Source organism: Rattus norvegicus, chromosome 10, assembly GCF_036323735.1.
Source record: "Rattus norvegicus strain BN/NHsdMcwi chromosome 10, GRCr8, whole genome shotgun sequence".
Taxonomy (NCBI): domain Eukaryota; kingdom Metazoa; phylum Chordata; class Mammalia; order Rodentia; family Muridae; genus Rattus; species Rattus norvegicus.
In genome coordinates this window covers 103,610,766-103,626,139 of record NC_086028.1, presented here as the reverse complement: position 1 = coordinate 103,626,139, position 15,374 = coordinate 103,610,766, and the positions used below count along the sequence as shown (strand labels likewise).

The following is a 15,374-nucleotide window of genomic DNA, read 5'->3' as shown; positions in this document are numbered from 1 at the left end:
ACACTACCCTGTGCGAAAGCAGGTGATAGGAAAATGATAAACTCCAGTCCAGCCAGGACTGCCCGGTGCGCCTCTGTCTCAAAACAACCACACCAATGCCTGAACCGAAAAGCCAAGGAGCCTCACAAAATCCAAGGTGGGATGCCAGAGAGATGTTTAACGGTTCACAGCATTTGCCACGCAATCAGGGAGCCCGGAAGTCAGAGCCCACATACCAAACAGGGCATCCCGCACAGAGCTGAATTCCAGCTCTGAGGAAGACAGCGGTGGAGATCGCTGGGACCTGTAGGCTTCCACTACCAGCCTCAGGTTCCGGGAATAATCCTGCCTCAAAGGAACAGTTGGGCAGCCGTGGAGACACCCAGTACCCTTCTGTTGTCTGTGCCCGCTCGCGTGTCAACAGAAGCAGTCACACACAAACAAGTCTTGTTGCCGTTTTGAGGCAGGCTCTCACCGCGTAGCTACGGATGGTCTGAAATTCATACAGACCCACCTGCCTCTGCCCTCCAAGCCTGAGATTAAAGAACGTGCCACCGCATCCAACTAAAGGAATCTCTTAACAGGGGCTAGAGGTGTATGTATGGCAGTTGGTTGGGTATTCGTCTGAAGCTGGTTAGGATGTGTTGAAGAGGGGGAGATGTGGGTGAGGCCAGCCTGGGCCATCTGGGCCATGTCCTTTCTGGAACTGGGAATGTGGTGCAGACACATAGCATTCGTGAGACACCACAGGGTGGTGCGGGGTTATCTGTTGCAAGTCGCAGCCATCCATTAAAACCCAGGTACACACCTGGAACTCCGGCGTTTGGCAGGGAGTCAGGAGGACCCGAAGTTCAGAGTTATCCTCAGCCACCGACCAAGTTATAGGCCAGCCTGGACTCTGTAAAACTCCATTTCAAAAACAACCAATTGACCAACAGCCAGAGACCTTTCGCATTATGGCCAGAATGCCAGAGAGAGAAGAGGAGGAAGAAGCTGGGGTCCCGTGGTTCCCTTTGAGGACACACCCACAGTGACCAGAAGACAGGCCAGCTTCTATCTCCTAAGGGTTCCTCTCTCTTCCAGTGGCATCAAGCAGGGGCTGAGGGCGAGCCTTTGGTAATGTTCCAGACTTAGACTACAGCTTGGAGGCTCTGTGGGGGAGGGGCGGGGGTAAGACAGGATGTGGCTAACTTGCCTAGGTTGGCCTTGAACTTACACTCTCTCCTGCATCAGGGGTCTCTCCTGCTTCTTCCTCTGAGGTAGCACCAGGGGCCAGCTCCTCCTCACTCCTCACGTCTCCTCCTCCTGCAGGAGCTCAGATACCATAGGCACCACTCTCCTTTGCGCTGTGGTGTTGGATCCAGGATAGCTCATGTATTTACATTTTACTTGGCCATGTGTTTGGGGCTCCTTGCTGCTGGGGTTGGTTCCTTGCATCCATTTTGTTGAGGGCGGGTTCTACCGGCCCCTCTACTGGGTTCTAGTCAGTCCTGCGGTTCTGGGTGGTCCTATCTCTGCTTCATAGCCTGCTGTAGGAGAACTGGCATCACAGAGGTGAAACATCCGTAACCTGCATCTTTTTGTGGACTCCGGAGATCGAATTTAGGTGGTCAGCCTTTCACAACAGCACTCTTACCAGCTGAGCTATCTCTCTGGCCCCAAAATGTCTGCCAAATTAATGCAGGGAAGAGTGAGGGAGTCCGTGTGTGTGTGTGTGTGTGTGTGTGTGTGTGTGTGTGTGTGTGTGTATGTGCCTGCCCCTCTCAGTGTCTCCTGACCCATCCTCCTGTGGGTGGTGTGATTCGTTCGCCAGTCCTCTAAGAGCTGACTTCTGTCTTTCCTTGGCCCTGAGACCTGGGCTCCTTGCCTGCACCAGATGCCCTGACCCTGTGTTGCTGCTCTCCCAGATGATGACGGTGATGATGGTATTGAGGTAGTGTGATAGTGATAAAGATTGTGGTGATGGCAGTGGTGGTGATGATGGTGGTGATGGTGGTTGTGGTGATGATGGTGGTGTTGGTGGTGATGGTGGTGGTGGTGATGATGGTGATGACTTCAGTGAGTGAGTGGTCTTCTCTCTAGAAGTGTGACCAGCTGGACTAGGGCCCCATCTGCATATCCTTTGTACCCCTCCTTCTGGCCACACCCTTAGTGGATTGCACAGACTGCAGACTGGGCTGTGTTCCCAGGTCTCACTCATGGTGTTTCTGCCCCTGCTGTTGCTTCTGGGACTTGGGGCTTCCAGAGAGGCACAGCTTTTTTTTTTTTCAATGTGAATCAGACTCTTGGCCCACCAGAGTACTGAGGGTCAAGGCCTCCGCCCCTAGCAAGAGGCAGAGGGCTGCTAGGAAGGCCCTGGAGAGAAAGTGGACCGGGCAGGGAAGGCGGGGTATAAAAAGGGTCCACCTGAGCCTTGCAGGGCTGGTTCTCCAGACAGACATCCTCCTGGGAACATCTTAAAGACTGAGTGAGGCCAGGTCAGGGATCGACTGAACTTTCAGATCAGCCCAGCCCTGTATCCCTGTTTGACTGCTGGGGGCGGGGGCAGGGGGGAAACAACACAGGGCCCAGGCCTGGCTGCAGGCAGGAGCTGGCACCTTGGGCCACCCCTCCCCCACGAGTTCTGCCATTACTGGAAATGTGGAAACCTCCTGGGGTCTTGTAGAACTGACTGCTGGTAAGTCCCCTCCCCAGTGGCTCTACAGTAACTCCCAGGGGCCTGCTGTGCTGGCAGCCCCAGCCTGGGCCCCCACACCCAGTCCCTGCTGCAGGTGGCTTCTTGAGGGCAATGGGAGTGGGGGATGGGTAAAGGGGTTCCCAGGCCAGTGGCCTCTGCCTCTCTGATGCCAGGGGCTTCCTGGGGAAGAGGGACCACAAACAGGAGGGTGTGTGGGCTGGGGGAGTGGGGGCAACTTCCCTCTGTTCTCTTCCCAGAAGGGAGGAAGCTCAATTTTAGATGCCGCAGCAGCCCTGTTCTTTCCTGGTTATCAAAATTCTGAAGTCCTCCCTTCAGCCTCAACCTTCTGAGTCTTTCGAAGGAGAAAGAGTCAAGTGGTAACCTGGAAATATCCATCTGACCCTAGAGGGCACCTATAGACCAGCCCTCCAGATCCTGGCCCTGCAGTGGGCCTCAGGAGGCGAATGAATGAATGATGAATGAAGCAGTGTCAGGAATCCTGGGCTCACAGCAGGCTTCCAGCATCCCTCAGAGAGAATGCAGGGGAGCACAAGTCCAGATCTGGAGAGTTCTGCGCCAAGCAGGACTCAGGGAAGCTGTCTGGGTCAGCTCATCCTGACCGTGGAGCCAAGCAATGGAAGCCAGGATTCCTGAGCATCGCCCAAGGGAACAGAAAGGAGTCAGGTTCTTCCCAAGACCGGAGGCAAGGGTAGCGGGTATCTGCACACACGTGTGTTTGGTGAATGTACCCAAGTGTGTGCCCATGGAGTCCAGAGGACAAAGGGTGTGGTTCTCAGTCCTTCCTCATCTCTCCCACCCCACAGCACTGGGATTACAGCACAGCACGTATGTATGTATGTATGCATGTATGTATGCATGTATGTGTGCATGTACATGCATGTATCTGTAAAGGTGTGTATGTACATATGTGCACATGTACGTATGTGTATGTGTGCATGTATGTGTGCATGTGTGTGCACGTGTGTATGTGTGTGCATGTATGTGTATGTATGTGCATATATGTGTACATATGTATGTGTGTGCATGTGCATGTATGTGTATATGTGGTATATGTGTACATGTATATGTATGTGTGCATGTGTGTGTATGTAATATGTATGTGTGTGTATATATGTATGCATGTATGTGTATATGTATGTATGTGTGTATATATGTATGTGTGTATGTATGTATCTATTTACCTATTTATTTAGTTAATTTTTAATGTGTGTGCTGGGGACTTGAACTCAGGTACTCAGCAAGAGCTCCTACCCACTGAACTGCTCTCCAGCCCCATTTCTGCTCCCAATCTAATACCCCCCACCAGCAGGGAGCCAGCTGCACCCCAGGCCCATGCTGCTACATTCATTTATCCATCCAGTGCTGGGAGCATCCATGGCATTTCTTGATCTGAGAGGCAAAGAGGACCCAGAGGTGTTCAGGGTGCACCTTTGCCCCTTCGTGTCTCCAGCATCCAGCCCTTCTCCCCACAGGGTGAGCCCTGGCGGGGTGAGCCGAGGACAAGGGCAGCTCCCTCTTGAAGCTGGGAACTGAGGTTTAGGAAGTGGGCAGCCTCTAGAGGAGCTGGCAGCTGCAAGCGCGAGGCTGCATAAGCCATTATGTCAGGCCAGGATGGGATAGCTGGTCACCCTGGGAGCCAATCTCCCTCACTGACCACAGTCCAGGAATCCTAAGCCCGGCGGGGAGGCACCAGAGCACTGGGCTAGCAACCGGGAGAGCTGTGTTCAAGGCCGTGGCTGTACATAACACAGTAGGTGGGGATTGCTGACAAGCCCAGTTAGAACAGGTCAGATCTCTATAAATAGCAACTGAAGAAAACAAAAGGAAGAGGAGGGAAGGGGAGGAGGAGGGAGGGAAGGAGAGAGGGAGGAGGGTGAAGCAATAGAGGGAAGGAGAAGGGAGAGAGGAAGGAGAAAAGGAAAGAGGGAGGAGGGAGAGAAGGAGAGAGGGAGGAGGGGGAAGCAATAGAGGGAAGGAGAAGGGAGTGAGGAAGGAGAAAAGGAAAGAGGGAGGAGGGAGAGAATGAGAGAGGGAGGAGGGAAGGAAGGGGAGAGGGAGGAGGAAGAAGAAATAGAAGGAAGGAGAAGGGAGAGAGGAGGGAGGGAAGGAGAGAGGGAGGGGAGGGAGAAAGCCCCTGTACACCAAAAGAGAGAAAGAGAATTGGATGGTCCCTACATTTTCTTCAAAGGCATTTCCCTGATGGCCTCAAACCCTCCGATGTGGCCCCAGCTCTGGGTGGTTCTACTTGCTCCCAAAAGCACCATACAGAGTGCCAGGCCTTTGACACAGGAGACACTGAAGAGTCAGACAAGGTCTTCTGAGACCACCATTTAACCCAGTAACTCTGGTGCTGCCGTGACAGGTGCTGAGGATGGCGGTTCCACGGTGGATCCCCTCACTAGAGTACACTCTGGTCCTGTGGGCACACTGGGCACTCAAAGTGACTAGCAGGCTCCAAAGTTCCCAAGGGATCCTTGGACCTGTGGGGCTAGAGAGAACGGAGGCACAATGACCCACTCAGGTAAGATCTGCTGCACTGCCGAGGACCCAAAACCCATTCCCACCTTAGAAAGTGAAGAGAGTGGTGCTGTCCCACCAGGGACCTGGTTCCCCAGTCCCCCTGCAGAGTAGCCATAAACTAAATTCCCCCCCTTGGAAATCAAGGTCAAAGCCCTTTCCCACCCATCCCCACCCCACATCTCTCCCCCTTCCAAGGGATGAGGTGGTGGCCCAAGCAACAGACTCCACACTGAGGTGCCAATGTGGCCCTGCACCTGGGTCCTGAAGGCAAAAGACTGGGAAGTCCCTACCTAGGCTATCACAGAAAAGAAAGAAACTTCTCACGGACCACAGCTACTGTGCTCAGGTCATTAAAGCCTCGTCAGTACCAGTTCCAAGAAAGAGAAACCCATCTCACACCAGCTTCAGCCAAAAGGAGGCTCACATGTACAGCTGAGGCCCAAGACACCTTCACCCACTCGGGCAGCCACCATGAACAATGGTGTAATGGAGCTCAGCAGGTAAGGCACCCACCATGGTCAAGCCTGAGCACTTGAGCCCCAGGATCCACATGGTGGAAGGAGAGAACTGACTTCCACAAGCTGTCCTCTGACCTACACACACACACACACACACACACACACACACACACACACACAAACACATACACACTCACACACAGAGAATGTGGTATACATGTGCCCCCTACGTCTATATACAAATAGTAAATAAACATAAATGTAACAAAAGGAAAGAAGGAAGGAAGGAAAGAAGGAGGAAGGAAGGAGGGAGGAAAGAAGGAAGAAAGGGAGGAAGAGCCCGGGATGTGGCTCAGTCGGTAGGTCCTTGCCTAGCATACATGAAGCCTAAGTTTGATCCCTAACACTGCATAAACTGGGCAGGGTGCCACACACCTGCAATCCCAGCACTTGGGAGGTGGGGACAGGAGGATCAGGAACTTAAGGTCATTCCTTCTTGCTTAGATAGAGGACGGCCTAAGACCAAAGCAAAAACAAACAAACAAAGCCTCCAGAGTCACCGAAAACAAGTGTTGGCAAGGAAGCAGCCAGGCTGGGGACCTTGTGTGCCTGCGGTTGTGGGCACTCTACGACCACACCCATAGTGTTTAATACAGGCTCAGCACAGGACCCAGCGACTCCACATCAGCCATCCGGAGCCGGAAGGCATCCACCAACCCAGGAATGTACGTTGGAAATATGGTAGTCCTACAACGGAATACGTCCTTCTCCCTTAATGGGGAAAGGAATTCCAACACATGTCAGGAAGTCAGGAGACCCGGGTAGATACAATGTTCAAAATAAGTCAGCTGGGGACCTAGAGAGGTAGCTCAGTGCTTAAGGCCACTTTTAGCTGTTGTACCCACAGGGTGGCTAATAATGGTCTATAACTCTGACTTCCTCTTCTGATCTCCTCAGGCGCCCAGCACACATGGTACACACAAATACGGGCAGGGAAAACACTCATACATATAAAATGAAACAAAGACTTTTTAAATATTTAAGCCAGTTCTGACAGGACAAATGTACAAGCTTTTCTTTTTCCTCTTTGAGACAGGGTCTTGAGAAGCTCAGGTTGAATTCCAATCGATGTACAGTTGAGGCTGGCCTTGAACTTCTGAACCTACCTCGGCATCCTGAGTGTTGGTTTGGCTGGTGTGCACCATTGCAGATGGCCGTATGAAGTACTTACTGGGCTTAAACTCAGTGCTCTGGGCTAGACGAGCCCTGTACCCATGGAGCCACATCCCCAGTCCACATGACACCTCCCATATGCTGTCCCGCCAGGAGTTAGGCTGACAGACTTGGACAGTGGGAGCTCAGGGAGCACAAAGCTGAGAGCTGCTGCGTTTCACGGGGGACAGAGCTGTGCTTGGTGAAGATGGACGGGTCAGGAAACGGTGGCAGTTACGCAATCCAAATTACTTGACACCGCGGAATTGGACACTTTGGAATGGTTAAGATGGCATGGTTTACCACAATTGGAAAAAAAGCTCAGAAATTACTTTACCAGGAAACAGAGGATGATTAGACAAATACAGGGGACATTAAAACCGTGGGGCCCAAGTGGGGGTGTTCCTCAAGCCTGCGGACAATTCAAAACATTTGTGGAGGTTTAAGAAAGATGGTACCCCCCCAGGGGGGTGAGAGATGGCTCAACTGCTCTTCCAGAGGTCCTGAGTTCAATTCCCAGCAACCACATGGTGGCTCACAACCATCTGTAATGGGATCTGATGCCCTCTTCTGGTGTGTCTGAACACAGCTACAGTGTACTCACATACATGAAGTAAATCTTTAAAAAAAAAAGATGTCCTAGTAGCCTTGGCATTTGAATGCTCAGTCCCCAGTCGTTGGTGCTGTTTGGACAATTCAGTCAGTGTGGCCTTGCTGAGGGAAGTGTCACTGGGGCGGTGCCTTGAGAAGACTCCGCCATCCCCTTCTCTCTCTGCTTCCTGTTTGAGGTTGCGAGCTCTCAGTTGCTCCGGCCAGTAGTGTCTCTTCCCTACCCTCATAGTGAAGGACTCCAATCTCTCAGGAACCAAGGACCAAAAAGCACGGCTGAAGCCAGGCATGGTGGTGGACGCCTTTATTACCAGCGCTCAGGAGGCAGAGGCAGGTGGGTTTCTGTGAGAGTTTGGAGCCAGCTTGGTCTACATAGTGAGTTCCAGAACAGCCAGGGCTACACAGAGAAACCCTGTCTTAAGAACAAAAACAAACAAACAAACAACATAAAAAAAAAATGTATAGCTGGCGAAACATCTCAGAGGGCAAAGATGTTTGTGGTGCAAGCTTGGTGCCTGAGTTCGCTCCCTGGAACCCACATAAAGGTGGAAAGAGAGAACCAATTCTACAAAGTTGTCCCCTGACCTCCACATGGGCACAGTTGCCTGAGTGCATGCATGGTCATCAAACACACGGACATTGGTAATCAAAGTTAGAACAAAACAAGAGCTGGCTTTTTTTTTAAGATTTTTTTTTATTTACTTATTATATATAAGTACACTGTTGCTGTCTTCAGACACAGCAGAAGAAGGCATTGGATCCCATTACAGATGGCTGTGAGCCACTATGTGGTTGCTGGGAATTGAACTCAGGACCTCTGGAAAAACAGTCAGTGCTTTTTTTTTTTTTTTTTTTTTGGTTCTTTTTTTCCGGAGCTGGGGACCGAACCCAGGGCCTTGGGCTTCCTAGGTAAGCGCTCTACCACTGAGCTAAATCCCCAGCCCCAACAGTCAGTGCTTTTAACCGCTGAGCCATCTGTCCAGTCCTAACAGCTGGCTTCTTGATTGCCATGTGGAGTGATGCATCCTTACTTTGAAATGTCCTATCACATCTTAGTGTATGATCTACACGTGGGTGTGCGGGTGTGCAAGCACACGTGTTCATGTATGGAAGCCAGAGGCTGACATCAGGAACCTACCTTTAATACCCTCTACCTTATTTTTGGAGACCAGAAGCTCACCACTTGGCCAGACTGTCTATCTAGTGAGCAGTAGGGTTACCGACCCTTGCCCCTGAACCTGAGCTCCAAATTGAACTCCTTATGCATGTAGGGGTCATCCCCTGCCCCCAGCCCACCTTCTTTTAGAGACAAAGTCTTGTGTAACTCAGGCTCTCCTAAAACTTGCTGTGCAGCCAACCACGACCCTGAACTTCTGATCCCCACACCTCTCTACCCTCTGCCGAGGGTGTGCAGTGTGAGGCGAGCACCTCCACAGAGTGTGGAGATCGAGCCCAGAGCCTTGGGTGTGCTAGACAAGCGCTCTGCCAACCGCTCCACATGTACAGCCCTGCATCCGTTGTCCTGGCTTTGAACACGTCTGTGGTCCCAGCACTCGGAAAAGGAAGGAAGAAAGAACAAAAATTCAAATTCGCAACCGGGAAAGGGAATAACACTCGAAATGTATATAAGAAATACTCAAGTTAATAAAAAAAAAATCAAATTCGCATTGAGTGTCGGAAAACAGAATTAATGACTGGGTATCACAAATGGTACCATACTCTGCCTGGGTGTCACAGGTGGATTACTGTCGTCTGCTCCGCCCCAGCCCAGGAAGACATTTGATTGGTCGTTTTGCCGCCTGCTCCGCCCCCAGCTCCAGGAAGGCATTTGATTGGTCACTTTGCCGTGGAGCCCACTCTCACTCCCTTCTTGGTTCTGGGCTGAGTAGATGGGACATATGCACGCCCTGACCTGGAAGGAGCAGAAGAGAAGGAGAACTCTATCAGAAGTGAAGAGTGGGCTCCAGCCAGGCCTGAGCTCTTGACTGCCTCTGTTTCCCCTTGGGCGCACAACTCTTCCTCAACTCTTGTCGGTGCATTTCTGAGGCTACCAGCTGTCCTCAGGTTCCAGGTGCTCAGCTTCAGCCACCTTGGGGAAGACAGGCTTCTCTTCCTCAGAGTCATTTGTGGTTTCTGAAGCTCAGGAGAGAGAGGGCTAACCCTTAAGAGCTGCCAGCTGGGAGCGAGGAGGAAGAGGATACAGACCCACAAATCCAGAGGATGTAACAACCACAGCTCCACATCCCCACACCCCCGCCTTCTGCAAGTGCTCCCAATGGCTGGACCCAAGAGAAAACAGTGGACAGCTCGCAAGGCCCCTTGGGAGCCTCTTCCAGTACAGGGTGAGGAGGGCTTGTGGAAACACCAGGAGCATCCTGTTATCCAAGTTGTTAGGGTCAGAGCCTGGCTGGACCATGAAAGCATTAACAAGGCAGGCTTAGCCTCCAGACCCCACTAGGCCAATGAAAGAGACAAGCTATATCAAAGCAGAGAAAAGAGATTTATTTGATGTGGGCACATTGAGAAGAGACCAAAGACATCCAGTGACACCCTCCTCCCACAAACCCCTCTGAGGGTCCTGGCGTGAGGTTTGTGTTTAAACAGAGGGCAAGAGGCATGAAGAGCCAAGTAGTCTTGGCCAAGGTGGAACTGGCTCACCATTTCCCGGCTCCTCTCTCCCGTAGGTGACCTAACAAGTTGTCAGAACGGTATGAAGTCTCTTCCTGGGAGACAAGCTCCCCTCTGGCTGACACCAGGCCTCAGCCCTTTCCTTCTCTAAACATCTCCTGTGGAGATTCCAATTTCTCAGGGTTAATCCTCTTACAGGTCTAGTAGCCAAAGGGAGGTGGTCTAGAGTCTCCTCAGAATATCTTCCCTCCTGCCAGTAAGTCCCTGTGCTCCTAAGGTGACACCTGCCATCTCCTTCTGGTCCCCCAACTTCAGATCTAGCCACCTGGATCCACAACATTCTTCATCCCAGCAACCTCAGAGCCGCCACTACCTGTCTTTCTGGGGCATGGCCACACTCACCCTCCTTTTGCGCCAGCTCTGTTCCCAGCCCTGCAGCCTGAGCCTCTCTCCTCTGCAAGTTCCTACTGGACCCAGGAATGCTGCAGCCAGCTAGAACCAAGGACTGACTCCTGAACTCTCGGGGGCTGTGCCTGGAACTGTCCCCCAGTGGCTCAGTCTGTATCTCACCTCAAGACATCAACACTGACAGTCCCTGGTCCTGGCAGACCCTCACCCCATGGGTCCTCTGACTGGATAAAGGGGGCTAAGATCCACTCATTCATTCATTCATTCATTCATTCATCCAGTCCTTAAGGAAGCCAGGGCTGCCCCGAGTCTCTGCAAAGTAGAGTTTTTGCCCCCAGTACTGGCTCTGTGGGCAGGATCTGTGGAAGGCTGCTACAAGAATAAAGTCAGCAGATCAGACCGTACTGACCTAGCTTAGAACCCGCCAGCAGGGAGCAGAGGCCATAAGAAAGGGGAGCCCCTATGGCTACTTCTCAGTTCGGGTTATCAGTGCCACCTCCTGACAAGTCAACCAGGCGCCACCCCAACAGGGTCCTGCCCTCCTCACCCTCCCCAACTGTGTCCGACTGCACGACTGTTTACACTCTGACCCTAGCCTAGGAGGGCAGGAATGCTTGCTAGATTTCCAGTTTCTCCCTTCTTCCCAGAAAAGGGCTGGGACTGGGGTGGGGGTGGGGGTGGGAGTGGGGGATGGGCTGGACATCGGAGCCCAACGACAACCCAGCAGGTCTCGAGTAAGGTACTTCTCTCCAAGAGCTGAGGGTAAGAACCTGCCCCCAGCCTGTCTCTGGACTCGACCCTCACATTCTCCTAGGGAAGTGCTCCCAACATGGGGCTGGCCAAACAAACCTTTATTCCTCCTGTGGGAAGAAACCCCAGCTCACCTTTGGGAAGATTTATGGCACAGAGTGCTGCCTCCAACACCAGAAGCAGGGTGTAGGGGTGTAGACTAAGCAGGACTCAGCGTGCTTGGTCCCTTCCTGGAGGAGGGGGCAGGACAGACAAGAGGGTCAGGTCCCTGCCAAGCTGAGCAGCTGACCCCAGGGGGAGCAGAATGTGGCTGAAATGTCCAATTGTGCCCGAGTCGGGCCCACACGGGCGTCCAGCCTTCCCTTTATCATCCCCGGCAAGCATTTACAGTCAATAAGCGGCCTAATTAATTCCCTTCAAAGACCTCTCAATTACTCATCCGGCTACAGAGAACAATTAGAGCTGCAGCAGCTAGCAGCTCACAGTGGAAGTGAGGCCAGCCAGAGCCGCAGATGGACCCCCCTGGGCCTGCAGCCTCAGTGTCCCCAAGGGGCCCCTTCCCTAACAGAGGCCCGGCCACGGGTCCCTGGGGCCCAAAGAGGTGGTGCCGTTCAAGGAGCACCATCTTCCTCCTCAGATGGGTAAGCAGCTAGTGTTGTTCTCCCCACTTCTTAAGGCAGGACACTGAAGCAGGGGGCAGCTGGGACCTCTGGGGTAGCACGACCCACAGGAACGCCAAACCCCAGGCTGTAGGGCTCTTTCGGCCTCCAGGAAAAGAATTTGTGCCTGTGGGACAAGGGAGAAAACCAGACAGGGGCTGCAGCTCAGACTAAGCTAGACAGAATCCACTGTCCCATATACAGCTGGGTCCCTCCCGAGGCTGGAGCATGGCTGCCAGTGGGCCCCAGCAAGGCAAGGCCTCCCAGAGGCCCAGGGGGCTTGGCTAAGCTTGGCTTCCTTGCTCCAAGTTCCAGACTTGCTCAAGTCGCTGGCCAAGATCATGCTCCTGCCCACCTTCACTCCAACCCACGGCCCCGACTATTGGCTCCTGATTTCCTCCCCCCACAACCCCCAAACAACAGTTCCCCGGCAAATGCAGGGTTAACTCCCAGCTGCTCCCGGCTGCCACGAGGGGGGTGGGGGCCCGCAGGCGTGCCTGTCGGGAAGTATGGATCTCGGCAGTGGTTTTACTGGAAAAGCTGTAGCTGAAGGTGGGAGGGGGTCACCATGGCAACTTCTGGCTGTGGGAACAGGTTGGCTGGTGGGAACCAATTCTTCCAGGGGCCCAAGGGGGCCCGGGCGGTCCTGGCCACCCCAGGGATCCTAATCGTCCCCCTTTTCTGTGGCTCAGCGAGGCATGGAGGCCCTCCCTAACCTGGCACCACCGGTCTCCCCACCTCCCTCCAGCAATATCTCCCCAGGGCCTGCCCGAGACTCGGCCTCCCGCCCCCATCTTAGAGCCCTACACCCCAGCTGCGAATCGATGCACCAATTACCAGGCCCGCAGGCCCCGCGCCGGGAGCCGCAGGGAATCTCCCGCCTGGAAGAGTTCTCTCGGAGAGCACTACTCACAGGCTGCAGGAATGGGGAGAGGATGCTCAATTTCAGGGAAGAATCCTGTCCTGAACCCCACACACCGGTCCCGGAGGCCAGCGGTACCCTGGCAGGAGCTCGCCCCACTCGGATCCCAGCGATGGAAACTTGGGCTAAATCACCAATTGCCTGTTCTTTCCACCCGACACATCACAAACGAAAGCCCCCATGATGGGTGTGAGCAGGGACAGGTGTCCCCAGGGGCAGCTCCCAGTCCACCCTGCCCTGCTAGCGCTCACTCAGGTGGGTTTATGAGTAGCTAGTGGGAGAGATGTTGTCCCGCTTCCTTTCCTGGAGGGTGGGGGTACACTGGACCTCCCACCCAGACCCACGCGATGCCCTGGCTTGCAGCTGATGCAGCCGCAGACTCCTGAGGCCTTGCTGGCTGTGGGTGCACAGACCCGAGATCTGGCTAAGGGTGGGCTGGTGGAGCACTTCGAAGAGGACCCTGTGTGAGAAGGCTGCCCTCTGCAGCCTCAGCAACCCTGCAAGTTCAGGGCAGGTTCAGGGCAAAGTCACTTCAGGAATCTCCTATGGGGCTGCGAAAGCTGGGACCTGGTAGGGAGGAGCGAACCACACCCTCCTCTGTGTTCAATTTAGTCCCTGGGACAGCGGATCATAAACGGAATGACAAGGTACCAACCCCGGCATGTCACGTGTCTGAGCCTCATCTGCAAAATAAACACAGTAAGACCACTCCGTCTTACTAGTGAGCAAGCACTAGTGAGCAGGTGGTGTTGGAACGCCAGGGTCTCCCATCCCACCTCGCATTGGTTTGTTTGGACAAAAACCTTGTTTGAGACAAACCGTAGCCCCTGGCTAGTTCGGAATTCCCTGTACGAACCAGGTTTGCCTGAAACTCACCCTCAGAGAGAATGACTTCTCAGACGCTGGGATTTCAGGTGCGCACCCCCACACACCACCGTACAGCTCGTAGGCTGGCCTTTTTAAGACTCATTTATTTTGGGCTGGAGAGATGGCTCAGCGGTTAAGAGCACTGACTGCTCTTCCAGAGGTCCTGAGTTCAAATCCCAGCAACCACATGGTGGCTCACAACCATCTGTAATGAGATCTGATGCCCTCTTCTGGCGCGTCTGAAGACAGCTAGAGTGTACTCAACGTATATAAAACAAATAAATCTTCAAAAAAAGAAAAAGACTCATTTATTTTGGGTGATGAGTGTTTTTTGCCTGCATGTGTATTTGTGGAATACATGTATGCCTGATACTCAAAAGGGGGGGGGGGGGGAATCAGATCCAGAAGAACTGGAGTTACAGACAGCAGGTAGCTGTGGCACCATGTGCATGCTGGGAAGAGAACCCAGGTCCTCAGCAAGAGCAACAAGGGCTTAAAGGTATTTTTTTAATCTTTAATTAATTAATTAATTAATTGGTGTTGTGGTTTTGTTTTTCAAGACAGGCTTTGTAGCCCTGGCTGTCCTGGAACTCTATAGACCAGACTATTCCTGAATTCTCAAATCTGCCTGCCTCTGCCTCCAGAGCAAGCACTGGGATTAAGGCTGCCACCACCGCCACCACCACCGCCGCCACCACTCAGCCTCCCACTCCTTTCCAAGCTTAAGCCATGCCCAGCTGATTCCTAACTCGTGTGCAGGTGTTTTGCCTGTGTGGATGGACATTCACCCCATGCATCCCTGGTGCCCAAAGAAGGCACTGGATCCCCAGAACTGGAGTTACAGATGCCTGTAAGCTGCCACGTGGGTGCTGGGAGCTGAACCTTGGTCGTCTTCAAGAGCGGCTGCTGCGTTTTACCATTGAGCCATCTTTTCAACCCCTGGTTTCATTTTTCGGAGACAGGATTTCATTTTGCCCAAGCTAGCCTAGAACACAGTGTAGCCCAGGCTAGGTTTAAACTCCCAAGCCTCATGCCTTTGCCTCTCAAGTACCAGGATTATAGGTCACGGCCTGTCTAGGGCCCTTCTTTGGGTCTCATGGGTGACTGGGTCCCTATGGAGCTCCACCTATCAACCCAATACCAGAAGAGCTGGGCTTCGGTGGTAATGCCCACGGCAACCAAGATGAAGCAGTGGGTGAGCCTGCCAGTTCTAGACTCCCATGGGCACAACCTACGTGTACAGCTTCACACACACACACACACACACACACACACACACACACACACACACACACCAGTGCACGGGAAGGTCAACGCCCCCACTGATGGGAGTCCTTCCATCTTGACCACTGGGCCAGGATGACTTGGGTGCTGCCTGGGCCTGAGCTTCTGTCTGCTTCCCACCCTGCTGCTGCCAGCCAAGCATGTTTGACTGCCTCCACAATCCCAGAGAAACATCTGGGGGGATAAGTGCCACATATAAATAATTAAGACCACATGAATGTTTGCCAACAACAAGAACAACAAAAATTAAACCCCCATTCTGGGAATGGCTGCCCATAGGGGGCTCTAGGGAAGCTGTTCCACCCATCCCCAATGGACTTCATGGGGGTGGTGGGGTAGGGGAGGCTTCTAGGTCTCTACCCAGAGCCCAGGGGCCAGCC

At 53.2% G+C, this 15,374-nt stretch overlaps 1 protein-coding gene and 2 long non-coding RNA genes across 5 annotated transcripts; 2 read left to right on the top strand and 1 right to left on the bottom strand.

Annotated features, from left to right (window-relative positions):
• Nucleotides 1-2,321: 2,321 nt before the first annotated feature.
• LOC120095340 (uncharacterized) lies at nt 2,322-8,143 on the top strand. Its single transcript, XR_005490829.2, has 4 exons — nt 2,322-4,150; nt 5,040-5,198; nt 5,544-5,697; nt 6,752-8,143. It is a non-coding gene; the product is annotated as an uncharacterized LOC120095340 (long non-coding RNA).
• A 7-nt stretch (nt 8,144-8,150) lies between these two features.
• Nucleotides 8,151-11,534, bottom strand: LOC120095220 (uncharacterized). 2 transcript variants are annotated; one of them, XR_010055483.1, is made up of 3 exons: nt 11,397-11,534; nt 9,196-10,262; nt 8,151-9,028 (listed from the first exon to the last, which is right to left on the bottom strand). It is a non-coding gene; the product is annotated as an uncharacterized LOC120095220 (long non-coding RNA). The 2 variants fall into 2 exon arrangements; XR_005490578.2 differs by having other exon boundaries at nt 9,196-9,388; nt 11,397-11,515.
• Nucleotides 11,535-11,577: 43 nt separating this feature from the next.
• LOC120095219 (uncharacterized) lies at nt 11,578-14,011 on the top strand. Of its 2 annotated transcripts, XR_010055482.1 has the most exons (3): nt 11,777-11,903; nt 12,670-13,098; nt 13,456-14,011. XR_010055482.1 is itself a non-coding variant. In XM_039087510.2 (2 exons), exons 1-2 carry the CDS (start codon nt 11,578-11,580, stop codon nt 13,025-13,027), a joined length of 684 nt encoding a protein of 227 aa, XP_038943438.1. In that variant the 3' UTR covers nt 13,028-14,011. The 2 variants fall into 2 exon arrangements, 1 of the variants encoding a protein (XP_038943438.1); XM_039087510.2 differs by having other exon boundaries at nt 11,578-11,903; nt 12,670-14,011.
• Nucleotides 14,012-15,374: the final 1,363 nt, after the last annotated feature.